This window comes from Nesoenas mayeri (genome assembly GCF_963082525.1).
Source record: "Nesoenas mayeri genome assembly, chromosome: 4".
NCBI classification, from domain to species: Eukaryota; Metazoa; Chordata; class Aves; order Columbiformes; family Columbidae; genus Nesoenas; species Nesoenas mayeri.
In genome coordinates this window covers 65,859,834-65,880,872 of record NC_137540.1, presented here as the reverse complement: position 1 = coordinate 65,880,872, position 21,039 = coordinate 65,859,834, and the positions used below count along the sequence as shown (strand labels likewise).

General features: G+C 38.1%; 1 protein-coding gene across 1 annotated transcript in view; it reads right to left on the bottom strand.

Annotated features, from left to right (window-relative positions):
- Positions 1–21,039, bottom strand: part of SORCS2 (sortilin related VPS10 domain containing receptor 2) — a gene marked incomplete at both ends in the record, with an annotated part of 545,731 nt that overhangs the window by 81,712 nt on the left and 442,980 nt on the right. Inside the window, 3 exons of the mRNA XM_080344448.1 lie at positions 3,497–3,615; positions 5,821–5,885; positions 16,645–16,718. Coding sequence (XP_080200574.1) covers positions 3,497–3,615; positions 5,821–5,885; positions 16,645–16,718 — 258 coding nt within the window. The remainder of the gene's footprint in view (positions 1–3,496; positions 3,616–5,820; positions 5,886–16,644; positions 16,719–21,039) is intronic.

The following is a 21,039-nucleotide window of genomic DNA, read 5'->3' as shown; positions in this document are numbered from 1 at the left end:
TTGTCCATAACAAACTGAATTGTGGAAAAGAAGCACAGACAGACTCATCTTCTTTCTTTGACTGAGGAAATCCATTGAAAATCCTGCCTTTATCTCACTGTTTTTCTCCTCAACTATTGTGCTTAAAAAGGGAACCTGATGTGGAAAACAGCCTCTCCTGAAGCATGCAAACTTGGCTTCGTAAAAATAGAGTTGATGCATGACAGCAGGTCCACAGGTCCACCTGCCTGAATATTTTAAAGATATCAAAGCATTTAACATTGTTATAATTTCCACACTTCCTTTAAATCAATTTGCTTTTTTGTGGTTGAAAGAATGTGATGCCCTTTAGGAATGTGATTTGTTAAATGATGAATTAAACCAAAAACCTCACCATTTATTTAATTAGTGTTAAATAGCAGTCTTATCCATCTTTTCATAGCCTTCTTGTTCATTATGCATTTCTTTTATGTCACTCATTTTAAATGACTGAAGTTGATGCAAGGCAGCAGAGAATTGGAATTGAAGCAGCAAGCCTCACTGACATTATAGATTGGTCTATGCTTAAAAACAGTGTTCAAACTTTAATCCTCCTACTAAAATCACCTCTGAACCTGACTGTCAGTGCAAACTGGTAAAGAAATGAGTATCAGAAAGTTCCTGATCTTTGTGGATATAGACATATATCCACATATATATCCATATATCCATATATCCAATGGAGTTGAGATCTTCCTCTATGACGATAAGAGATTTAGGCCAGTATTAGCAGTAGAGACCTGCAATGCTTCGATTCACAGCTGCACACCTATGAGGATATGAGTGATGCCAGGGGCAATAAGACAGTCTCAATCTGTCCCCTCTTTTTGCAGAGGTAATTCTGTACCATCTTCCTTCTGATAGATATTGCTGTGATATTAAGAGGAGCCCCTGGTCTGATTCTAACTTATATAGTAATATTCTAAGTTATATAGCAATATTTTAGTCTAGCGATAAAAGAATTTCCACATTGTTTCCGAAATAGGCTGTTGCTCATATGTGCAGCTGCTGTGTGGTTTCTCTGGAACAGGTACGCAGTGTCCTGCATCACACCTCAGGGGTGGCTGCACTTCAGATGTGACTACAGAATCTCAGAGTTACCTTCTATCGTCAACTAATATCAACATGGCTACCTGTAAACTAACTTAGCAATAACAGGGGTGTGTACTACATACTGTGATTTACTGCAGATAAGCCTGAAGGAGGAGGAGATGTTTAGCCTTTTTATGGAATACAAGCACATCTCATCTAATGGCATTGACATGTCTCACATCTACAGAGGCTACATTAACAATGGCATCATTTTAGTAGTACCAACTGTCTATTACTTTATGTGTCCATTTCTAGGTTGCGCTTCGATTTTGTGTCTGCCCATGCCTGGCATGAGATAGAACAACAGCTCAAGATGCAATTATACAAGATGATTGTCTAAACAAAACTCCTGAAGAGGAAGCAGCCAGTATTTTGCTGAGCACAGCAGTCTGGAAGTTCACATGGTGAGAAGCACTTCTCACCATCTACACACCATAAAATGGATTTTACAGTTTGCCTGAGGGGGAGCTACAGATAATAATACCTTTGAGCAAAACGAGTGCTATGAGTGCTAGACCTGACCTGAAAAATGCCTACTTTAATTCAAAACTTCTTTCACAAATCTATCTTGCTGTTTCTTTGTGGTGCTAAATGTTCTAAGGTATGTAGGCCCTTGAAACCGCTGTGTCAAAAAGGAAAAGGACAGATATTTTGTGTTGTTATTAATCTACAAATCCTTCTGGAAGAAACAGCCACAAGGGTAGAAAGCTGCCAAGAAGCCAATCTGCTGTACACCAATGCAGCGGTTCGGAGACCTGTCCATTGGCATGATATTGCTTTTCCTGCAAAAGTCAATAAATAGACAAGCCTTGCAACAAACAAATCATATCAAAGTGTGCCGGTTTGACTGAAAATGGGTTAATTTTCTTTGTGCAGTTAGAAACCTTTCTTTTTCATAGCTAGCATGCTCATTATTTGGACTTAGATTGAGAACAAGCAGGTAACACCCCAGCACAGAGTTAATATTTTTAATTGCCATGGTCTGAGAGCCAAGGACACTCTGAGTGCTCTGCCCACAGGTGTGAGACAGCGAGGAAGTGAGGGGGTGGGGGGCAGGCAGAGATGGAGCAGAGCTTGACTGACATCCAGATTGATCAATAAGAGTATTCCATCCCATTAGCATCATGCTAATTATTTAAGGAGAGTTGGGACCTTCCGGTTCTGCTCTTCTCACTCTTGCTCTCTCTGGGGCGCAGCCGGGGGAGGTCTGTGCAGGACGTTTGCTGTTCTGCAGAGGCCTCTGGGCTTTTCTGCATTTTTTCTCTCTTTGCGATCAGCTGCTGGGATTGGGCTGTTTCCTAGGACTGGCTGCTCAACGTGTTTGTGAAGAATTGTCTTGAGTATCTTTTATTTCTGTTTTTTATATATATACTGGTAGAGTATTAATATTTTGTTATTTTATTAAACTATGTTTATCTCAATCCAAGTTTCTCCCTTCCCTTTGATCCTCTGCCCTACTGGGGCAGTGGTGGAGGAGGGTAAGACAGGGGCCAAGTGAGCGGCTATCATGGTTGTAATGCTAGCTCGGGTTAAACCATGACACAAAGCAAAAGAAAAATGATAGCCAGCCACTGAAGAAAGTATAAGCAATGTCCCTAGTAAAATCTTAAGAACAGGAAAGACATAACTGTTCTTTGAGAAGTTTGTAACTGATAGATTCAAATCACAACCTGTCCCAAGCACATAAACCGAAATTTTCAAGTGTGCCTGAACTGCATTGCTGCCATAAGGCTGATGGAGTTCTAGCCCAGGTTTCTGCACACAGGTCTTGCAGTTTGTGAATGAAATAACCCAAATATAATTTGGACCATCAGAAGTTGCAGAAAAGTGTTTATGGACATGGTTTAGAGGTGGACCTGGCAGTGTTAGGTTTACAGTTGGACTTGGTGATCTAAGGGTCTTTTCCAACCCAAATGATTCTATGAGTCTATTCTAAATTGCTGAAGCTCCTCAGCTATGGTCATTTCAGCCCTTTTGCTTCCCAAGCACAGCCATATAAGTTCTTTCCCAGCAAAAACTCTTCAAAGGAGAATCCATATGAAAAAGCTGAGCCACTACTCTGTCAGTGGCTTTCTTTGGCTGCTCTTCTCAGGGAACTTTTTTGTCCTATGGAGGTACTGGAAAGAACCCAGAAGAGGTTGTAAGCATAAGAACAGAAGGGTCGCAATCTACCTAACACACAAGTTTTATAAAAAGTTACCTGGAACCACGCAATCTGCTTGGTCAGACGGATAAGGTAACGCTTTGTTCCATGTAAAAAATCATAAATCATTATTCATGCTCTGGAACAGGTTTTTCCATACATCCAAATTACAGTGTTGCTGCACTCTTTAAGATTTTACTTTTGAATATGAAAATGGGCTGTCTCTCCAGAAAGTGGCAATACCTGAAGAAATATGTAGTCATCCTGCACAGTCAGAGAATCCCGATCAGTGCCACCAGCAAACTGGACTGTCATTGTCTTATCAGAGCAATTTTGAATCTGGCAAGTGATGTAGCGATAACCTGAGGGAAGAGAGACAGAAACATATGACAGGGCTATCAAGACAAAAAGAAGCAAGTGGTATAAAATGTTATTCATGTAGTGAAAGCGCTGCCTTTGCCAGGTGAGTTAGTTGTAAAATTATTATATTAAACTCTCACACAAGAGTTTTTTCAGTCTCCAATGTACTCAGAATATATTAACTGCTTACAGTTCACATCATTCCCGGGAGGCAGCCTGTTATTATCCAAATTCTGCTGGTCCAGAGAGATTAGGGGTTAGATGAATGAGACATTCATGGGTGGGGATAATAGAATGAGCCTCTTTTCTCACTTAACCTATGCACAGAGCCGAATTATTCACATGGAGAAACGGCAGCCTGACACAACATAACTGAAATCAATAGATCAGCCCTGGTATAAAATTGTGCTGGGTGAGAAGAGAATCAGACTCCATTTAATAGACAGCGTGCAGAATTTTAAAGGCTATTTTCAAAGCTCTATAGGAAAGTTAAGACATGCTATTAACACACTATTGGAACTGATCTGTTGGGGCAGGACTTCTATATTCAGAGTTAATACCCTGCTGAAAAAGCCTGGACTGATTTACATTAGCGGAGGCTATGGCCTTTCTCTTCCTCTCCCGCGAACAACGGGCAAGGAAAATTCTCTCTGCCTAGATTGTTAGAACAGCATCACTGCAGTTTTGATGCAATCTGCTTTATCAGTGAGATGATGATAATACCTTACACCAACTGTGGCCCAAAGACCTTCTCCTGGCTTCAAAGCTTTGTATAGCTCACCTTTCCTCATAAGCTTTTGAGCACAAAGTATTTGAGTGACTGTCCGAAGTGCAGGGAGAGAAATGTTACACATACAATCCAGTGTTCAGATCATCAATTCTCAACATGCTCCAGATACAGTATGAAAATCTGAACAACTCACCCCATGCACGTCCTTCATTACTTCACATTACAGGGAAGTCCTTCACATTACAGTGTGACAGAAAACGCACTTCACACTTTATGGATTTCAATTAGAAAAGGTCAAACCAGTATAGTAGATACAAATATTTGTTTTAAAATCTGGATCTGCTTAAGAGGCAGTCAGAGTCAATCCAAGTTCTCCTGCTGATGTCCAAATCACCACCAGAAGGATATTTGAGCATGCACAGCAATGGGCCATGGAAATGTCTTGCAGCTATTCATCATTCACATAACTAGTATTATAGTTCTTTATCAGACAGGTAGTACAGAGATGCTGTTTCCACTCAATGGCGATGCCTGTACTGACCTTAAGTGCAAAAAGTGTTTTGAGAACCCAGCCAGGAGCTATTTAATGAGAGTTTTACTTTTTCTGCTGTTTCTGTTAAATAAATAAAAAATAAATAAAATAAAATAAAAATAAATAGCTCCTGAAGAATTTTCTTACCCTGTCTCTAAACAGAGCAGTTGATGGGGCTGTGTAGGGCTCACCAAGTCTCAGAAATCTCACTGCTAAGATTTAGAAACTTCGTCACCCAGGTTTTAACATGGCAACTTTCATTTTTTAATAGGGCTGAAATGAAGAAAAGCTTCTTGATAAGGGAAAGTCGAACTGTGCGTTCTTTATAACTCATTTCTAAAGAGTGCAGAGGAACTTAGATGATCCAATTCAAGGAATTATATTATATTATATTATATTTCAAGAGTGTAATTTGTAATAAGAAACTATACCAGCTTTCGGAATCATGGTGACTCTTTAGTACAGCACATCTTGACTGCTAATCTGCTTTTTCATTTATTTTCCTTTTGAAGTCGCAAAGTATACTGGATATCCTAACATGATGAAATTCTGAGAGAGGGTGCTTAGTGCAGCAGGACTGACATATGGAACGGTTCACTTTAACAGACACTTACCCAGCACTAACATTACATTGCCAGTTTTATTTGCAAATCAGGAAAAAACGTTCAATGTTTAACTGCCAGAATAAATTGCACTATTAATGGACATTTTCAATGGAGCATAGCATCTTGACATCAATTCATTTTAGAGTGGAAAACAAGTAAATTTTAAATTATACTGTATTTTTACATAACAGGACAGCTTTGCTGACTACAGATAAACAGAGAATTTGACGCGCACAGTTTCTCTTCTGCCTAGTTTTAAAAGTAATCAAAAAGTACTCTTTAAAACAAAGAGAAATGTCTATACACTAGGGTATCAATTGATCACATTTCATTTGCATACCTCCACTGGGGTCCTGGATTTCCATATGAACTAAATCAGGGTCTCCGTCAACTCCAGCAACAGCCCTGAAAACATAACATAATCAAGTTATGCAGAGCCAGCTACAGAATAATAAGTGTGTGGATGGAAGAAAAGAGAGGATTTCATACTAACCAGCTTTAACATTATAGCTGGGAAATTAAAATAAACCCCATTTATAATGTCCTGTTACTAACCTGTATCTCGAAACTATCTTTTCTGTACTTGACATAATGTTTTTCTTAAATTCCTTTAGAATCTCTTTTACTAAAATATGCATACAAATTGGATCAACTAGAGGACGAAACACAAATAGGTATGAAATTGGAAACAAAACTTCATAATCATAAGTTGATATATATACATCAACACATAGATATGGACATGCTCACATGCACTGGGAAATGCTAGAGCACCTTTTTACAATTAACGTTTGATGTTTGAGACTACAAGGCAGATTTAGTGCTAAAAAAGATTTAGATTCCATTCTTATTAGACGTATCTGAAACCTGACACATGGCTTCCATAATCCATTAATATTAATATATCTTTGGCTAGTATATTCAAGAAAAAAAGAGATTCCACTTGCACAAAGGAAGTAAGTGGAAAATAATTTTGAGAAGAACATCCTGAGACAGAAATTCAGTCAGAATTGATCAAGGTGTACTCTAACTTTGAAAAGGTGTAATGGAAATACAGGCTGATTTTCTCTTAATGTCTCCCACATCTAATGTGCTCAGACAAAAGATGAGTTTTCTACCCTCAGGGCTTCCATCCCAGTCTGGGATTGGCAGCCCCAGCTGTTCTTTTTTCTGGACCTTCCATTGTCATTACTCTGTCAGATTCCACAGAGAAAGCTTTGAGCTGATAGCTGTGCTGTCACTAAGTGAAGCAGAATCCAGTCCCAGTCCCAGAGCCACATTGCTCTTCACAAGGCTCTTCACTGGCACGGTAAGAGTCCATCACGTCAGCAGATGTGAGCCGAAGACACTCAGAGGATATACATTGAGTGATAAAGAGCAGCTGGATGCGGATATTAAAAACCCCCACTAAAATACTTCAGAGAAAATTATAATTTTAATACAATTATTAATAATCAAATGCAATAAAGCTATACTTTGGATTGAAATTACATCATTGTTTAATGATTTTAATAGCATTGATTTATGAGGAGCGGTTAAAACTCAGACTCTGTAATTGGTGGCTCCTTGGGAACACAGGCCAGGGGAAGAGACTGGATGATTTCCACTGCTGTGTAATAACCAGAAATAATCACATATGCTGTTTTTCCCTAACAAGATAAATGATCAGTTCAAAGAAGAAAGGGGTGGGGGGAGGCATGAGTCTTCAGCAAGCCATGAGATGTGAAAGAAACTGGTCTCTGAAACACAAACTACTCTAGCATTTTGGAGGCAACACACTAAGTTAGAGAAGATGCTATATTCACTGAGATGTGATAAGAACATATATGAATGGAGGGAAGTGATCTGTGAACTTTTTTGCTGTGTACGCTGTATCTATTTTTTTATATATTCATAACACCAAATAGAACCTGCTATCAACTCTGCAGTCAGCTTTTTGAAAGAAAGAAAAAATGTTTACTGAATATATTACTTTTCTTTTGTGCTGGACCTCATGCAGCTGAACCACAAACTAACAAACTTTAGGGCTGAAATTTTCTGAAGCTCAGCCTGACATGATGATCAACATCAAAAACACAAATTTAGTTTTAAAGTACTTTTGAAACAACCTCTTCTGTATCTAATTTATCACACACAATTTCATAAGCACTGTTTGAAATATTTGTAAATATTTTTACTTTCTTGTATTTCTTTCAACACTTCAGAAGTGACAATGATCTCATGTCCACCACCTTCCTCCTAACAGCTGGCATAAGAAGCCTCTAATCTTGTTTCTAGTGATTTTAGTTGATCTGTCTTAATAAACAATGCATGGACATAGAAAATAAAAGTTTCCAACCGAGATTACTTTTCTACTTTAGACTTTTGAGTAGATGTGAATAAATCACAACAAAGGTTTTTGTTTGTTTGTTTGTTTTTAACCCAGTCAGGAAAAGGTAGTACGTCTTTCCCCCTGAAGTTCTGACACTTCCCCTACCCCTCCTTTTAAAATTACCCTTATTAACGAGGAGAACAGTTGCTTCCAAAAGGTAAGTCCTCTGTTCCTAAATCAGCTGGATCACCCCTCACAGTGTCCACTGACTACAAATACGGTTTAGGATGACAGCTCCATACTGCAGTTTGACAAGCATTTCTTATCATTGCTCTGCCAATTGAAGCTATTCTATTCCGTGTCCCCAGTCTCGCCTTTCCTTCATCACCTCAGGCCTTCCACTGAACTTGCCAGGTACCAGCATTGGGAATTGCTTAATTTAAAGGTGACCTTACAAAAGTCTAAGCCACAAGGCTGTCAAAAGAAACTACCATCAAGCTACACCTCTAGATCTCTAACTTTAGAGAAGTCTGACAGGTGAGATGCATCTTGTAAGTACAGAGTTTACCCATTCTGGCACAAATGAAGCAAGCAGAACATTTCAAAAACATGGGTTGTGTATTTCATTAGTCTCATTGTACAGATGAGCTGTAACAGCAGAGACTCTGTTTACTCATGGAAGACTTTACACCCTCGAAGTCTACTTCCGAATGTCAGCTATAGAACACAGTTTCCCAGCTCTGAAGTTCCTTTACCCAGCTTTACGAACGCTTAGTAACAGTCCTTTCCTCTTTTATTGAAAAAAAGACCGTATCTATTATGGCTGCTAAGAAAATCTTCAGCACACAGTACAACTAATGCAGAGAACTTGAAGCTATATCCCCGAGGAATAAACTAATTTACTCATTTCAGTGGACTCCTCTGCCAACAGTACTTTAAAAAGCAATACTGTTATTCCACTTGTGCTTAAATCATGAACCAAAGGAAAAATCGTATGACCCTATGGAGGCTAAACACATTCTAGGTCCCTCTGCCCATGCAATATAACTTTCTTGAAATGATGGGCAAACAATGTACATACAGAACACATACAGTAAATGATCCACTTTAAAGGAACTCTCTATTGTATCTTTTTTCATATTGAGGGAGAAATGCAAGACTTTTTTTTTTTTTTCATTTTCATTTACAAACTTACTACTACCACAACATAAATGTGTTGTACCAGCGTAAAGGATTGTGTCTACACATCCATTCACCAGCACAGCTTACTGTTCCTCAGCTGGCTTTAGGATAGGATCTCTTCTGTCTTACAAAGTAGCTTGGTTAGAATTCCCCTACTTTTCTTCTCACAGTAGTATGCAATGAAAATGTTTATATCTCAGCAATTTGGGACTATTCATTTGTTTATTTGTTTTACTTGGGTAAAAAAGGACACACCACTGAACGTATGGTTTTCCCGTTTGAGTTGTTTTAGCATTCTACATTCAACTGTTAAAATTCCACTGAAAATGCAGACTAATTTTAGATCAGGCAAGCCTTCCTCTAGGAAAAGAAATATCTCCTTGACCATCTATACCATGCTAGATAAACTAAAATAAGTGCAACATGCCAGCACTTCAGATCACATAACAATGTGGTTACAACACTTCAGAATTAAAATAGCTTGACTTGACAGTAAAGTGGTGTAAATACAGGCAGCCTCAATATGCGTCTCCCCTTTCCTGTGAACACAAGTTCCCACCATCTCCCTTGTACTTGTCTGACACCATGCTGAGCCTCTCGGGAAAACTAGTTATGTAGAGTGTCATTTTAGAACTTGTTTCTGTTTCTTAAATCATTAGATCATGCTGGCAGTTAAGCATCAATCCTGTGGAAGAAAAATAGCAAAATACTCCTCCTTTCGGTGGTGCAGAGGTGAAATTGCCCCAGCCCCAGCACAGCCTTTGTGCATGTCTAACCTCATTCCCTGGAGGTGTTTAAAAGGCATGTAGATGAGGTTCTCAAGGACATGGTTTAGTGCTAGAGTTAGGTTAGGTTGTATTTGGACTTGATGATCCTGAGGGTCTCATCCAACTGAAACGATTCTACGATTTATGTCATGAAGCTGCATCTAATAAAACACGATGAGAAGCAGAGGGAAATCAGGGCACTTTTGTTTCCATTCAGGACTGAATTTGGCCTCCTGAGGGACACTAGAGCTCTTTCTTATGCATACACTTTTTTAGAATTTAGGAAAGTTCAGCTGAAAGACTAGCTGTTGTATGACCTAATTCTTCACGTCTCTGCATTAGTGCTCTGCCAGGTAATTCCACTGACCTTAACAGCATTACATCAGCATGAAAATGGGGTAATGAAAGGGACTAACAAGCCCTCTGCATCTGCCTTGGTCTCTGTATAAATGTATGCTCCACGATATAACCACTACGTATTTTATACTCTTAAATAGCCATGATAAATAACTTAGATTCTAAGAATTTAGAACTTTCTGTTAAGAAGTCCAGTTATGAGACCTTCAGTATTATTTTAATAATAATTTTTCTTTTATTCAGCTACCTCTGTTCTTCACAAACTGCTCCAGTATTTTCTTACTCTAGTTGTATGCACTATTAGAAAAACACCGACAGACACCTGAAATATTAAATTTATATAATATACATAAACAAAAATGACCACAGCCACGTAACACTACACATCTCAAAAAGTAAATCATAAGCATGAATCCTTCACATGGTAGTTAGGATTCATATTTTACTTCAAGCAGGAAACTCTTGTTTCCAGTAGTCTGGGCTCATTTTGTAGGGAAGCAGTCGTCTACAAACACTAATCCACACAGGAGAGCTGGAGTGGTTTGTCATTGGCATGGGTTGACCTTGGCTGGCCACCAGGTTCCCAGCAAGCTGCTCTATCGCTCCCCCTTCTTAACAGGGCAGGGGGGAAAAATAAGATTAAAAGCTTGTGGGTTGAGATAAGGAGAGAAAGATTGTTCACCAGTTACTGTCATAGGCAAAACAGACTTGCGAAAGATTAATTTAATTTATTGCCAATTAATAACAGAATATAAGAGTGAGAAACAAAACCCAAAACTAAAGAAAAAAACTTCTTCTCAGACTCAGCTTCATTCCTTGACTCTTCTACCTTCTCCCCCTCAGCAGCACAGGGAGACAGAGAATGGGTGTTGGGGTCAGTTCATCACACATTGTCTCTACTCCTCCTTCCTCCTCTCACTCTTGCCTGCTCCAGTATGTGCTCCCTCCCATGAACTTCTTCAATGTCGGTCCTTCCCATGGGCTGCAGTCCTTCAGAAACAGACTGCTCCAAGGTGGATCCCCCATGGGGTCACAAGTCCTGTCAGCAAACCTGCTACAGCATGAGCTCCTCTCTCCATGGGACCACAGGTCCTGCCACGAGCCTGCTCCAGTGTGGGGTCTCCACGAGGTCACAGCCTCCTTTGGGTGCATCCTCCTGCTCTGGTGTGGGGTCCTCCATGTGCTGCAGGTGGAGATCTGCTCCACCATTGATGTTCATGGGCTGCAGGAGGACAGCCAGCTTCACCACTCTCTGTACCATGGGCTGCAGGGGAATCTCTGCTCCAGCATCTGGAGTATCTCCTGCCCATCCTTCTTCACTGACCTTGGTGTCTGCAGGTCTGTTGCTCTCATGTTTTCTCCTCTCTCACAGCTGTTGTTGCACAGCTTTCTCCCCCTTTCTTAAATATGCTATTGCAGAGGTGCCACCAGCATCACCCACAGGCCCAGCCTTGGCCAGCAGTGGGTCTGTCTTGGAGTCAGCTGGAAAGAGCTCTGTGCAACACGGGGGCAGTTCCTGGTCTCTTCTCACAGAAGCCCTGAATGTCCAGGCTAGCAAACCTTGCCACATAAAGACAATACAGTCATACACATCACCATACAGATTGAAATAGAAACAAATACCATCACAAGTGATTACATCAAATGTAAGAATGACTGCCCACACGGATTCTTGGCTTCCCACACAAGAGCCATTCACACAAAATTCCATGTTAAAGACTCAGCAAAATCCTCTTTGCATTTCTTTCTCCTCAGGGCATAACATCTCTGAATTCCTTCTTTCACCTGACACTTGAATAGCCAGGAACCTGCTACACTTGACATTAATGGTTATGGCTGTGATGGATTATTCATGTGGGACTTTATGATGAGAATAGAACCTCAAAGCCCCTGAGAACAACTGCTCCACCCAAATAAACTCGTCATTTTTTATTTTTATGTTGTCACCTCTCATGAAAATGGAGAACTTACAGCTAAAAATAAGAGCAACAGATACCCACAGCATAGGACTCGCATGTCCTAGTGAGTTGAGGGTGAAGCATTTCTGAGTCTCCAAGACACAGCCATAAAGGAAACGTGCTGAGCCTAATTCTCTGGTAATTACCAATTCTCAACTTACTTTCCTGGGGTCAGTTTGTGCTGGTGTAGACAGCTGATTCACAATCTATTCTTTGCTTATGTATTGCTAAGCTCTATTTTGAGAAATCAAAAGGAACTTAACTGGTGTATAAGCCTTGGGGACTGAGAGAATAGCAGCAGAGTCAGAGGAATCCCAAACTGCACTGCTCTCTTCTTCTCAAGGATTACCACATAACACACTACACTTTTTTTTTTAAAATGGGCTTGATATATAAAACCAATTACGTACCATGTGACATGTGGGTGCTTAATGTTTCACTGGGATAGGTCATATAATTCTCTAAAGCAATGTCTTTGCATTCCCTCCTACCAATACACCAAGAACCAGAAAAATTACCTATACAGGTTGAGTACTATGACATCCCTTAAACAGAAATCATCACACTGGGGCAATACTGCATGGCCGGTTGCAGTTTATATGCAGCAGTAAAACTGATCACAAAGTTTCTTAATTTTACAGCACAAGAATTTGCTCAAAATTAAAAGGTTCCACACTACATAAAAAAGGATTTTAACCTTCCTAGCTAATGTTAATAGAGAAAAATAATCTAAATGTTGAGAAAAAATAAGAGTTTTGTTTTGAACTGCAACGGGACTTAGTATTAAGTTTATTAAGTTAATTTCAAATCCACATTTCATGATTTTCCTTTAAATAATTGTAAAAAGTTTTTAAATTAATAATGTCGGAACATTTATTTTCAGTATTTCCATTTTTTATAAACAGGGATTTTTGTTTGTTGGGTTTTTTTTTTCTATATTTTGATTTTTTTGCTTCAACTTGGATGAGAAAACAATCAAAGAAAAACAAAGATATTTCTAGAATACATCTGTTTTGCAACTATCTTTATATCTCTCTGTAGCCTTAGAGCTGTTATGTTTTTAGAACAGACAAGACTAAAATATTTTAAGTTGGAAGGGACCTAAACCAATCATCTAGTCCAACTGCTTGGCCACTTTAGGGCTGACCAAAAGTTCAAGTATGTTATTAAGGGCATTGTCCAAATGCCTCTTAAACACTGACAGACTTGGATCATCTTTAGGAAGCCTGTGTTGTCTCCTAAGATGCTAAAGGAAGAAAAATAGCTATGAAAGATTAGTCAACTTTTCTTTCCAAAAGAATAAATTAAACAACTTGGGAAAACAGCTATGAGGGGGTAAGAAAATGACACACTATATCACAGATGGGAAGAAAATATTCTTGTGTTCCTAAAATAGAGATGGTAGTATACACTCTCTACTGATATGAATCATCTTTCCATTAGTTCCACTATCATGAAAGACCAATTTCATATATTAAATCTGCAAAGAGACTTAAAGGATGGTCCAAAACACTTGAAAAAAAAAACAAAGCCTAGAATGTTATTTTAATATATTGCTTATAAACCTATAGTAATATATCTGCACAAAAATAATTTAAAATACTCAGTCCCTACTGACCTTCCCTTAATACAAATACATAAGATATGCCATTAAATTAATTGCATTCAGATTTTCATTCAGTAAATACAAAGCTTCTTCAGGAAATGCACAAAAATCTGGTTGGTGCTGCAGGCACAGAAAAGAAATTGTTTTTACAAAGCATAGGAAAATATTATGACTGACAATATTTGTAATTATCAGGCTGAAATAAAAATTAGGCTATATTATCAAATTCAGTGGTAGTGCTCAACTGAAATAAAAAAAGAAACATCTGCTAAAGATCTGGCCAGTCAAATGTGCCTGACACAACCAGCCAGTATCAGTAAGACACATGCCCTCATTTATAAGAGATGTACTATTAGTTTGAATTAATTTCACCTATCTTTAATACAGCAGATATTATATATTGCCAAGAAAACAGTACTGGATTTAATGTCCCAATAGTCAAGGTATGACAAAGCCCATATTCTAACATCTGTTGAAAGTTACTACACAAATACATTTTCTATCCAGCATTTGGATAACAGTGACAGAGAAACTCCCACTGGGAATCCAACATGTCCAACCCTCCACTCGCAGCAGATTCTTTATAAAATGCAATGTCCCATATGATATTGGAAGTAAAAGATATTTATAGATCTTTATTTATGTGGAAGTTTAAGAGAAGGATCATTTGGTACTCATGAGGCACTAAAATTCTGCTCCCAAATTCTTGCTGTTGCTGGTTGATACAGTTCTTGAGAGAAGTCAGAATGGTCTATATGCAGAAAAGGGGAAACAAAAGCCTAGAAAGTATTTCTGTTATGAATGTACAGACTCGTAAAATTTATTATTCTTATCTGAGAGGAGTGTGACGTTTATGAACAACCATGACTCTGAAGTACTGCAAAGGAGTTATTCCTATCAAAGCTCCAGGACACTTTCCTGATTGTGTCTGAATGATATAAGGAAACATAAGGATTCATGAAACACAGCAAAATACAGACTTAATATTAAACATACACTTGCTGTCTTTAATTCTTACATTAAAACAAACAAACAATCAAAAACAAAAAACCCCATACACAAAACAAGCCACCAAACAAACAAGCAAAAAGAAACCATTGACAGATTGTTTGGGTCAGACCAAAACTGACACGTATTTCAGTGGTATGCTACCTTTTTCATAATGTAAATGTGCTAAATATACCTAGACTCAGATAAGAAAAACATCACTAAACAAGTCTGCAAGGGAGGGGCTTTCTGTCCTTTCTTACCTGTTAGTGGCTTTGATGGTTTTCAGACCTAATACATTTGAAGAACTCCTTTGATTAACGACAGAGCCACATGCCCTCCTGATTTATACCCTGTATAATCTTGCTAAAGAAAAATCAGTCATAAGGCAGACGTGACATTTCTGAGCCACTGTGTTACTTTTAAGTGATTATTCTCTTTCATGTGGTAGTTAAGACCTGTAAAGTGTATCGTCCATGAAACTCCAGCTGCTGTGCAGAAGTAAGTTCTTCAATGAGGCTACATTTTGCAGGAGCAAGTAAGCAGAAAGTGTCAGGCTGATTCAAGTATTTCAGCAGAAAAGGCTGAGACAAACTGAAGTAAATCAGATGGGTGTTACAAACCAACTGCAGGCTGGTTTTTTTAAAGTATGGACTGTAAGTAGGTTGCAGATTGAAAATTACGCACTTGGAAGTATGAAAAAGCTCCCTTGATATGGCCAGAGATAATCATACCAAGAGGGCAGTGAGGTGGGTTAGGTCTTGTGCTCCCAGATCTTTCAAGCAGGCTTTGATCTGTGGATGGACAACATCCCCCCAGGTCAGGTTACACTTTGGGCCAATCTATCTGTAGGTATCGTAACAGCTCTGTGTGCTTTGTAGCCTCTAAACCAGTCATTTAAGCAGGTTGGGGGCTTGTTTGGTTTGTTTTTCTCCAAGTATGGCCAGGATAAGCATATATTTCAACTTATGAGAAAAGCAGCTACCTGAGAAACAAGGATGACAGCATGTATGCCAAACACACCACAAATCTTGCAACCAAGATCAGGTAAATCCATTTCAATACTGGCAACGCTACCAGCAAACCGCAAAATTTTGCTTAAAGCCATACATTGCTCCATAGACACATGGCTAATTGTACTTCATGTAATTGACACAGATCAGAGTCCTTCTACAGCTAAAATCAAAAGACATTTAGGGAACAGAAATGTCTACCATGCTATGACTAATCCTGTAATAAAAAGTACCAATTATTGGCAATGATACAGTTATGCAGAGTCTATACTTACACACTGAAGTAAAATGTGCAAGGGGCAATTCTCTGGCTTTTTCAGTAGAGATCAGATAAATGCTGAGTGTACAAATGACCATTTAAAAATGCAAAATCAATTAAAAACACTATCAAAAAGCTACATTTTGTGTAAAAGAAGTTCTATACTTTTCAAATTAATTTCATTTGTATAAAAAACAGGCGTTGACTTATTTTGTCAACCTGCTTAAATCACTTGTTAAACATTTTGATAGACTGCAAAATATTTGGGCTGAAAATGAAATAATTTGATATATGTGTACTCAATAGCATCATATTTTTCTCCAGTTTCCTTAATAGTCTAAGTTTATATATGACTTCAGTTAATAAGTCTGATTCAACCTCTCTTAAAAAATTGTTATAGATTTTTCTCGGCAAAAAGACTTCTTTCCTTTCTAAAGATCAATTTCACCAGTAAAACAAAAAGCAATTTCATTGGACATTACAGCTGTCTTTAAATCTTGGGCTCCATAGATCCAAACCTATAACCCTTTTAAGTGCTGACACCCGGTATAATCACTGGCGAATGAATTTGCAATAGTGGACACAGCAACACTGACATACTCAAGCTGCAAAAGATGCCAAAGACTTGTACTGTCCCCATCAGTACCTCTGAAAACATCTTTCTTGATTATAATGAGATTCTTTTGCTGATCATTTTGTATTTGGAAAATAACAGGCTACTTACCAAAAAATATGATCTTTCGAAACTCGTTCCTGCAGAAGGATCCATTTTTTCCCCAAGTCAATGGATACATAAACCTACAAAATAATAACAATTAAAGTAAAATTAGATGATAGGAAATTGTTAATGATGCACATCTTCATAGACAGGTCCTATGTCACTATTAAAATGACAGATTGTACACCAATAAAAAAAAAAAAATCTTTATCAGGAACTCCCTATGATGTTTTTCAGAGTAATAACCTTCCATAGACAAAATCTGTTAAAACATAATCTATAATGACCAAAACTCAATTACAATGTCTTCTCGTGAATCATGAAAACAATTCACAGTTCTTTTCTACCTCAGATGGCAAAAGGACACTTTTCTTCTTCTCATTCATTCACCAAACAAGCACAAATGTTCCCCTTGTGCTTCAAGCCTTAATTCCTTCAAAAACACTTAAGACAGAAAATCAATGGATTTTAAACTCTGCTAAAACAGCACCAAAGATATTACAGAAATGCCTAAGGGATTTGATGAGGAGAAATGTACTTTAGGGCTTGCTTCATGGATACCAGTTTGTGACCTGTCAGAAATGGTCACCCAGCAGAGGCAGAAGGTCGCCTCATAAGAAGGACAATGAAATACTAGAGAGAGTGCAGATGAGGCAACAAAGCTGGTGAGGGGTCTGGAGCACAAGTGTGATGAGGAGCAGTTGACGGAACTGGGGCTGTTCAGTCTGGAGAAAAGGAGGCTGAGTGGAGACCTTTTCGCTGTCTGCAACTGCCTGAAAGGAGGTTGTAGCATGGGGGGGTTGGTCTCTTCTCCCAAGTAACAAGTGATAGGACAAGAGGAAATGGCCTCAAGTTGCACCAGGAGAGGTTTAGATTGGATATTAGGAGAAAATTCTTCCTGGAAAGGGTTGTTGGGCATTGGAACAGGCTGCCCAGGGAAGTGGTGGAGTCACCATCCCTGGAGGAGTTTAAAAGGAGTTTAGACGAGGTACTTAGGGACATGGTTTAGTGCTAGTTAGGTTATGCTTGGACTTGATGATCCTGAGGGTCTCTTCCAACTGAAATGATTCTATTATTCTATGAGGAAGAGAGCTCCAGCTCCACTTTCCCTCTGAACAGTTCACCCCTAGTATGAAAGAAAATGCTAATAAGACGGATAGATATCAAGAGTGCAGATGAAAGCTGTTTTCCCCAGAAGAACATGGGATATAAAATAGCTATTAGAAAATCCCCCTCCTTCAACATTTGCCTTTATAATGTGTTTCTTTTAGTTAAAATAGGAAATATCTACTGGACTTCTAAAAAGACAGATTTAAGACCCCCTGCTGTCTGTATGCACTTCTTATTTGATCCAATTTACATATAATCGTTTCTCTCTTAATATTTCTAATAGGGAAAGAAAGGCAAGTAAAATTGTTATTCTCTGATGTCAGAATAAGTCACCAGTTCAGTTTCTGATTGTTCTGGGGCAAAGTATCTTATGAGGACTAGATGTGTTTTTGTTTTAAAATGACAGGTTCAATGACAAATGGAAAAAAAAAAAAGGCCGACAAAAAAAAAAAAAAATCACAAAAACACCAAAACCACCACGACCACCATAAACCACACAACACTACTATATATTAAGATCTACAGGAAACCAGCACTATTAATATGTAAAGGCTGAGATAATTTATCTCAGCATAAGCTCTATGGGTAAATTTACTAAAATCTGAATTAGAGATAAAACAGTATTTCCCAGTTACTCTGCTTTTCACAATGACTGGGCTTTGTCCCACTGCATGCTCAATTAAAGCAGGTAGACCGCAGTTTGGGTAAGAAACTACAATCAGGACTCATATTGCTCACTTCAGGCCTTCACCCACTCAATGCACAGACAGAAATGATCAGTGACCAAAAAGTCTCCAACCTCAGATCTAAATACACATGCACACATTCAACTTCCCTTAATAAAAAAACCCCATGAACCATGTGTGTTTTTGTTTTTAACAGGTACATGTAATAAAACCACTAAATGAGATAAGATATGAGGTGAAAAGAGTTGTATTAGTGGACAGCTAAAATCTCTGGCTTCAGCAAACACATCTAACGGTTGTTAAAATGTTTATTGCCACGCATGTAATAAATGTGTAGAATCACTTTTTTGAAACACTTGAAAATGTTTTTCTCGGTTTTGCCATTTTTCATCCTTTCAGCTTCCAAAGGAACAATTAAAATCTACTGCATTCCTGTTGAGTTTAAAAAAAAAAAAGTAATCTAGAAGCATGTATATAGGCTCAGTGAATAGCTGATTGTTATTTATTATAACTGAAGCAGCCAGAAAAAGAAAGTATAGATTCGAGGCAGTAAATGGATTAATCCAACCACATTGACTGGATTTGCATTGATTTATAGTGTCAGCCAGAGGCAAGAGCTTTATTTAAACAAAATCTAGGGTTCTGAATGGAAGAACAACGCATATTTTGCAATATAAAATAAGCCCTAAATCAAATCAGAAGTTGTGAGAAAGGCTGTGATGCTCCAGTAGACAAAGAAACTTGATTGCTATTTATGAAGGATGTCATCTTGTACTCCTTGTATTCTCAAAACTGCCTTTTTAAGAAATAATTTGAGTTACAGCAGGTAACGGCTTCTCCTGGGCTCTAGATTGTGTTACATCCTGATACTATTTCCTTTCAGTGAAGGTTAAGTTACTTAACTCAAATACCATCTCCCTAGGCCAAATTCAGTTCAACACTGTCTCTCAAGACCAGTGATTTTAACACAGTGACTTCTTTTTATGTCAAATTATAATTTTGATTTTCAGCTCCTCCTTTACCAACACCACTCCACCTTCCCCTCCCCACTAGATCAAATATATTGGAATCCATACAAAATGTAAGCAGGTTACTGACCCAGTTATAGTGAAAAGCATCCTTCATTCCTACACATTTTAGGCAAAGATGTAGGACTCATCCAGTCACTCTTTTGGGATCACATTGCAAGTGTGAGGAAAGTCTATCAGATTGCCTAACCCTTCCTGCTACTAATGCAGGGCTATTCTTTACTGAATATTTTGTATTTTTTTTTGACCAGTCACATTTTAAAAGTGGCAAATTATAGTATTACTCTGTTTGGAAGATGATCCAAGTATAAATTGTCTGAAAACCTCCTTATCATGCATAATTCACCAAAACACAAAGCAAATGCTCCACTTGGAGCTCCCATCTCCTCCTCATTCCTGGCAAATATTTCTAGCCACTTGCTGTGGCTGGACAACTTCATCAATGCACTTATTTGGACTCTTACAGTGAAAGTTTCTGCCATTATTTTTTCAAGACAACTGATCTTCCAACTATAAAAAATTCAGGAATTCTATCTATCACCAGAAACAAAAGTCCAAGTGAAAAAAAGACCTTTTCATAGCTTCAGGCTTCCCAGAAGTATTTTGTTTACTTAACATGCATTCAACACACTTGTAATTGTGTTAGGATTTCAAATTGAAGCTACTAACTAAAACATTTCATGTAATCTCTGACTGAGTTTGGTTTGCTATACTTTTTTTATTCTAGTTCTATCCTTATTTTCAAATACCTGTAAGCTTGCATTGGTTTGAGATCAGCTGTTAATTTATATATCCCACAAAATACCCCAGAAGACAATGACTTGATATAACAGCACTGCAATGAGGGCGGGATTTGGTTGCAGCATGAAAAACTTGCTCTGACTACTCTGACCACCTAAATATAAACCTTCCAGGAAGTCTGACAAGGGTTAACACAGACTAGAGTTTATCTAATTTCAGTTTGTAACAGGACTAATGATGGAGGTAAGTCAAGGCCACTACCAAGACCAGAATCACAGTGACATTACAGGTGCAATTTTGGCACTGTGAAAAGGAGATGAACTGCACACTTACAGAGTGTGTGCTCACTCATCAGTGTTTAGTCTAACCCATCCAGAAAAATGACTTTATAAATTAACCAGAAGAAATCTGAAAAATGGTCAAAACTTACAAACCACGTGATACAACTCCCAAATCTGAAAGTGGTACAAATACATTATGAGAGAATTATTTTATATTTCTACAGATTCAGCGATTCCCAAAATCCTCTTCTGCTGCACAACTGTGCAGTTTATTTTATATTACTTTATTTTACATGCCATGAATGGCCTTTGGAGGCACTATTTCAGCTTCATTAACTTTATACTACACTATAAATTACAGAGCAATTGCTTATGGTCACTTTCTAGGGAGGAACACAGTTTAGAGACAGTATGGAACTATCTTATACAAGAGTATAAATACTACCCATATACATATCAATTGAAAATGACAGGATTGAAATTACTGTAAAAACAAAGATTTTGAGTTGCATGTAATAAATATTTAAATAAGTGCCTCAAGAAACAAACATAGCT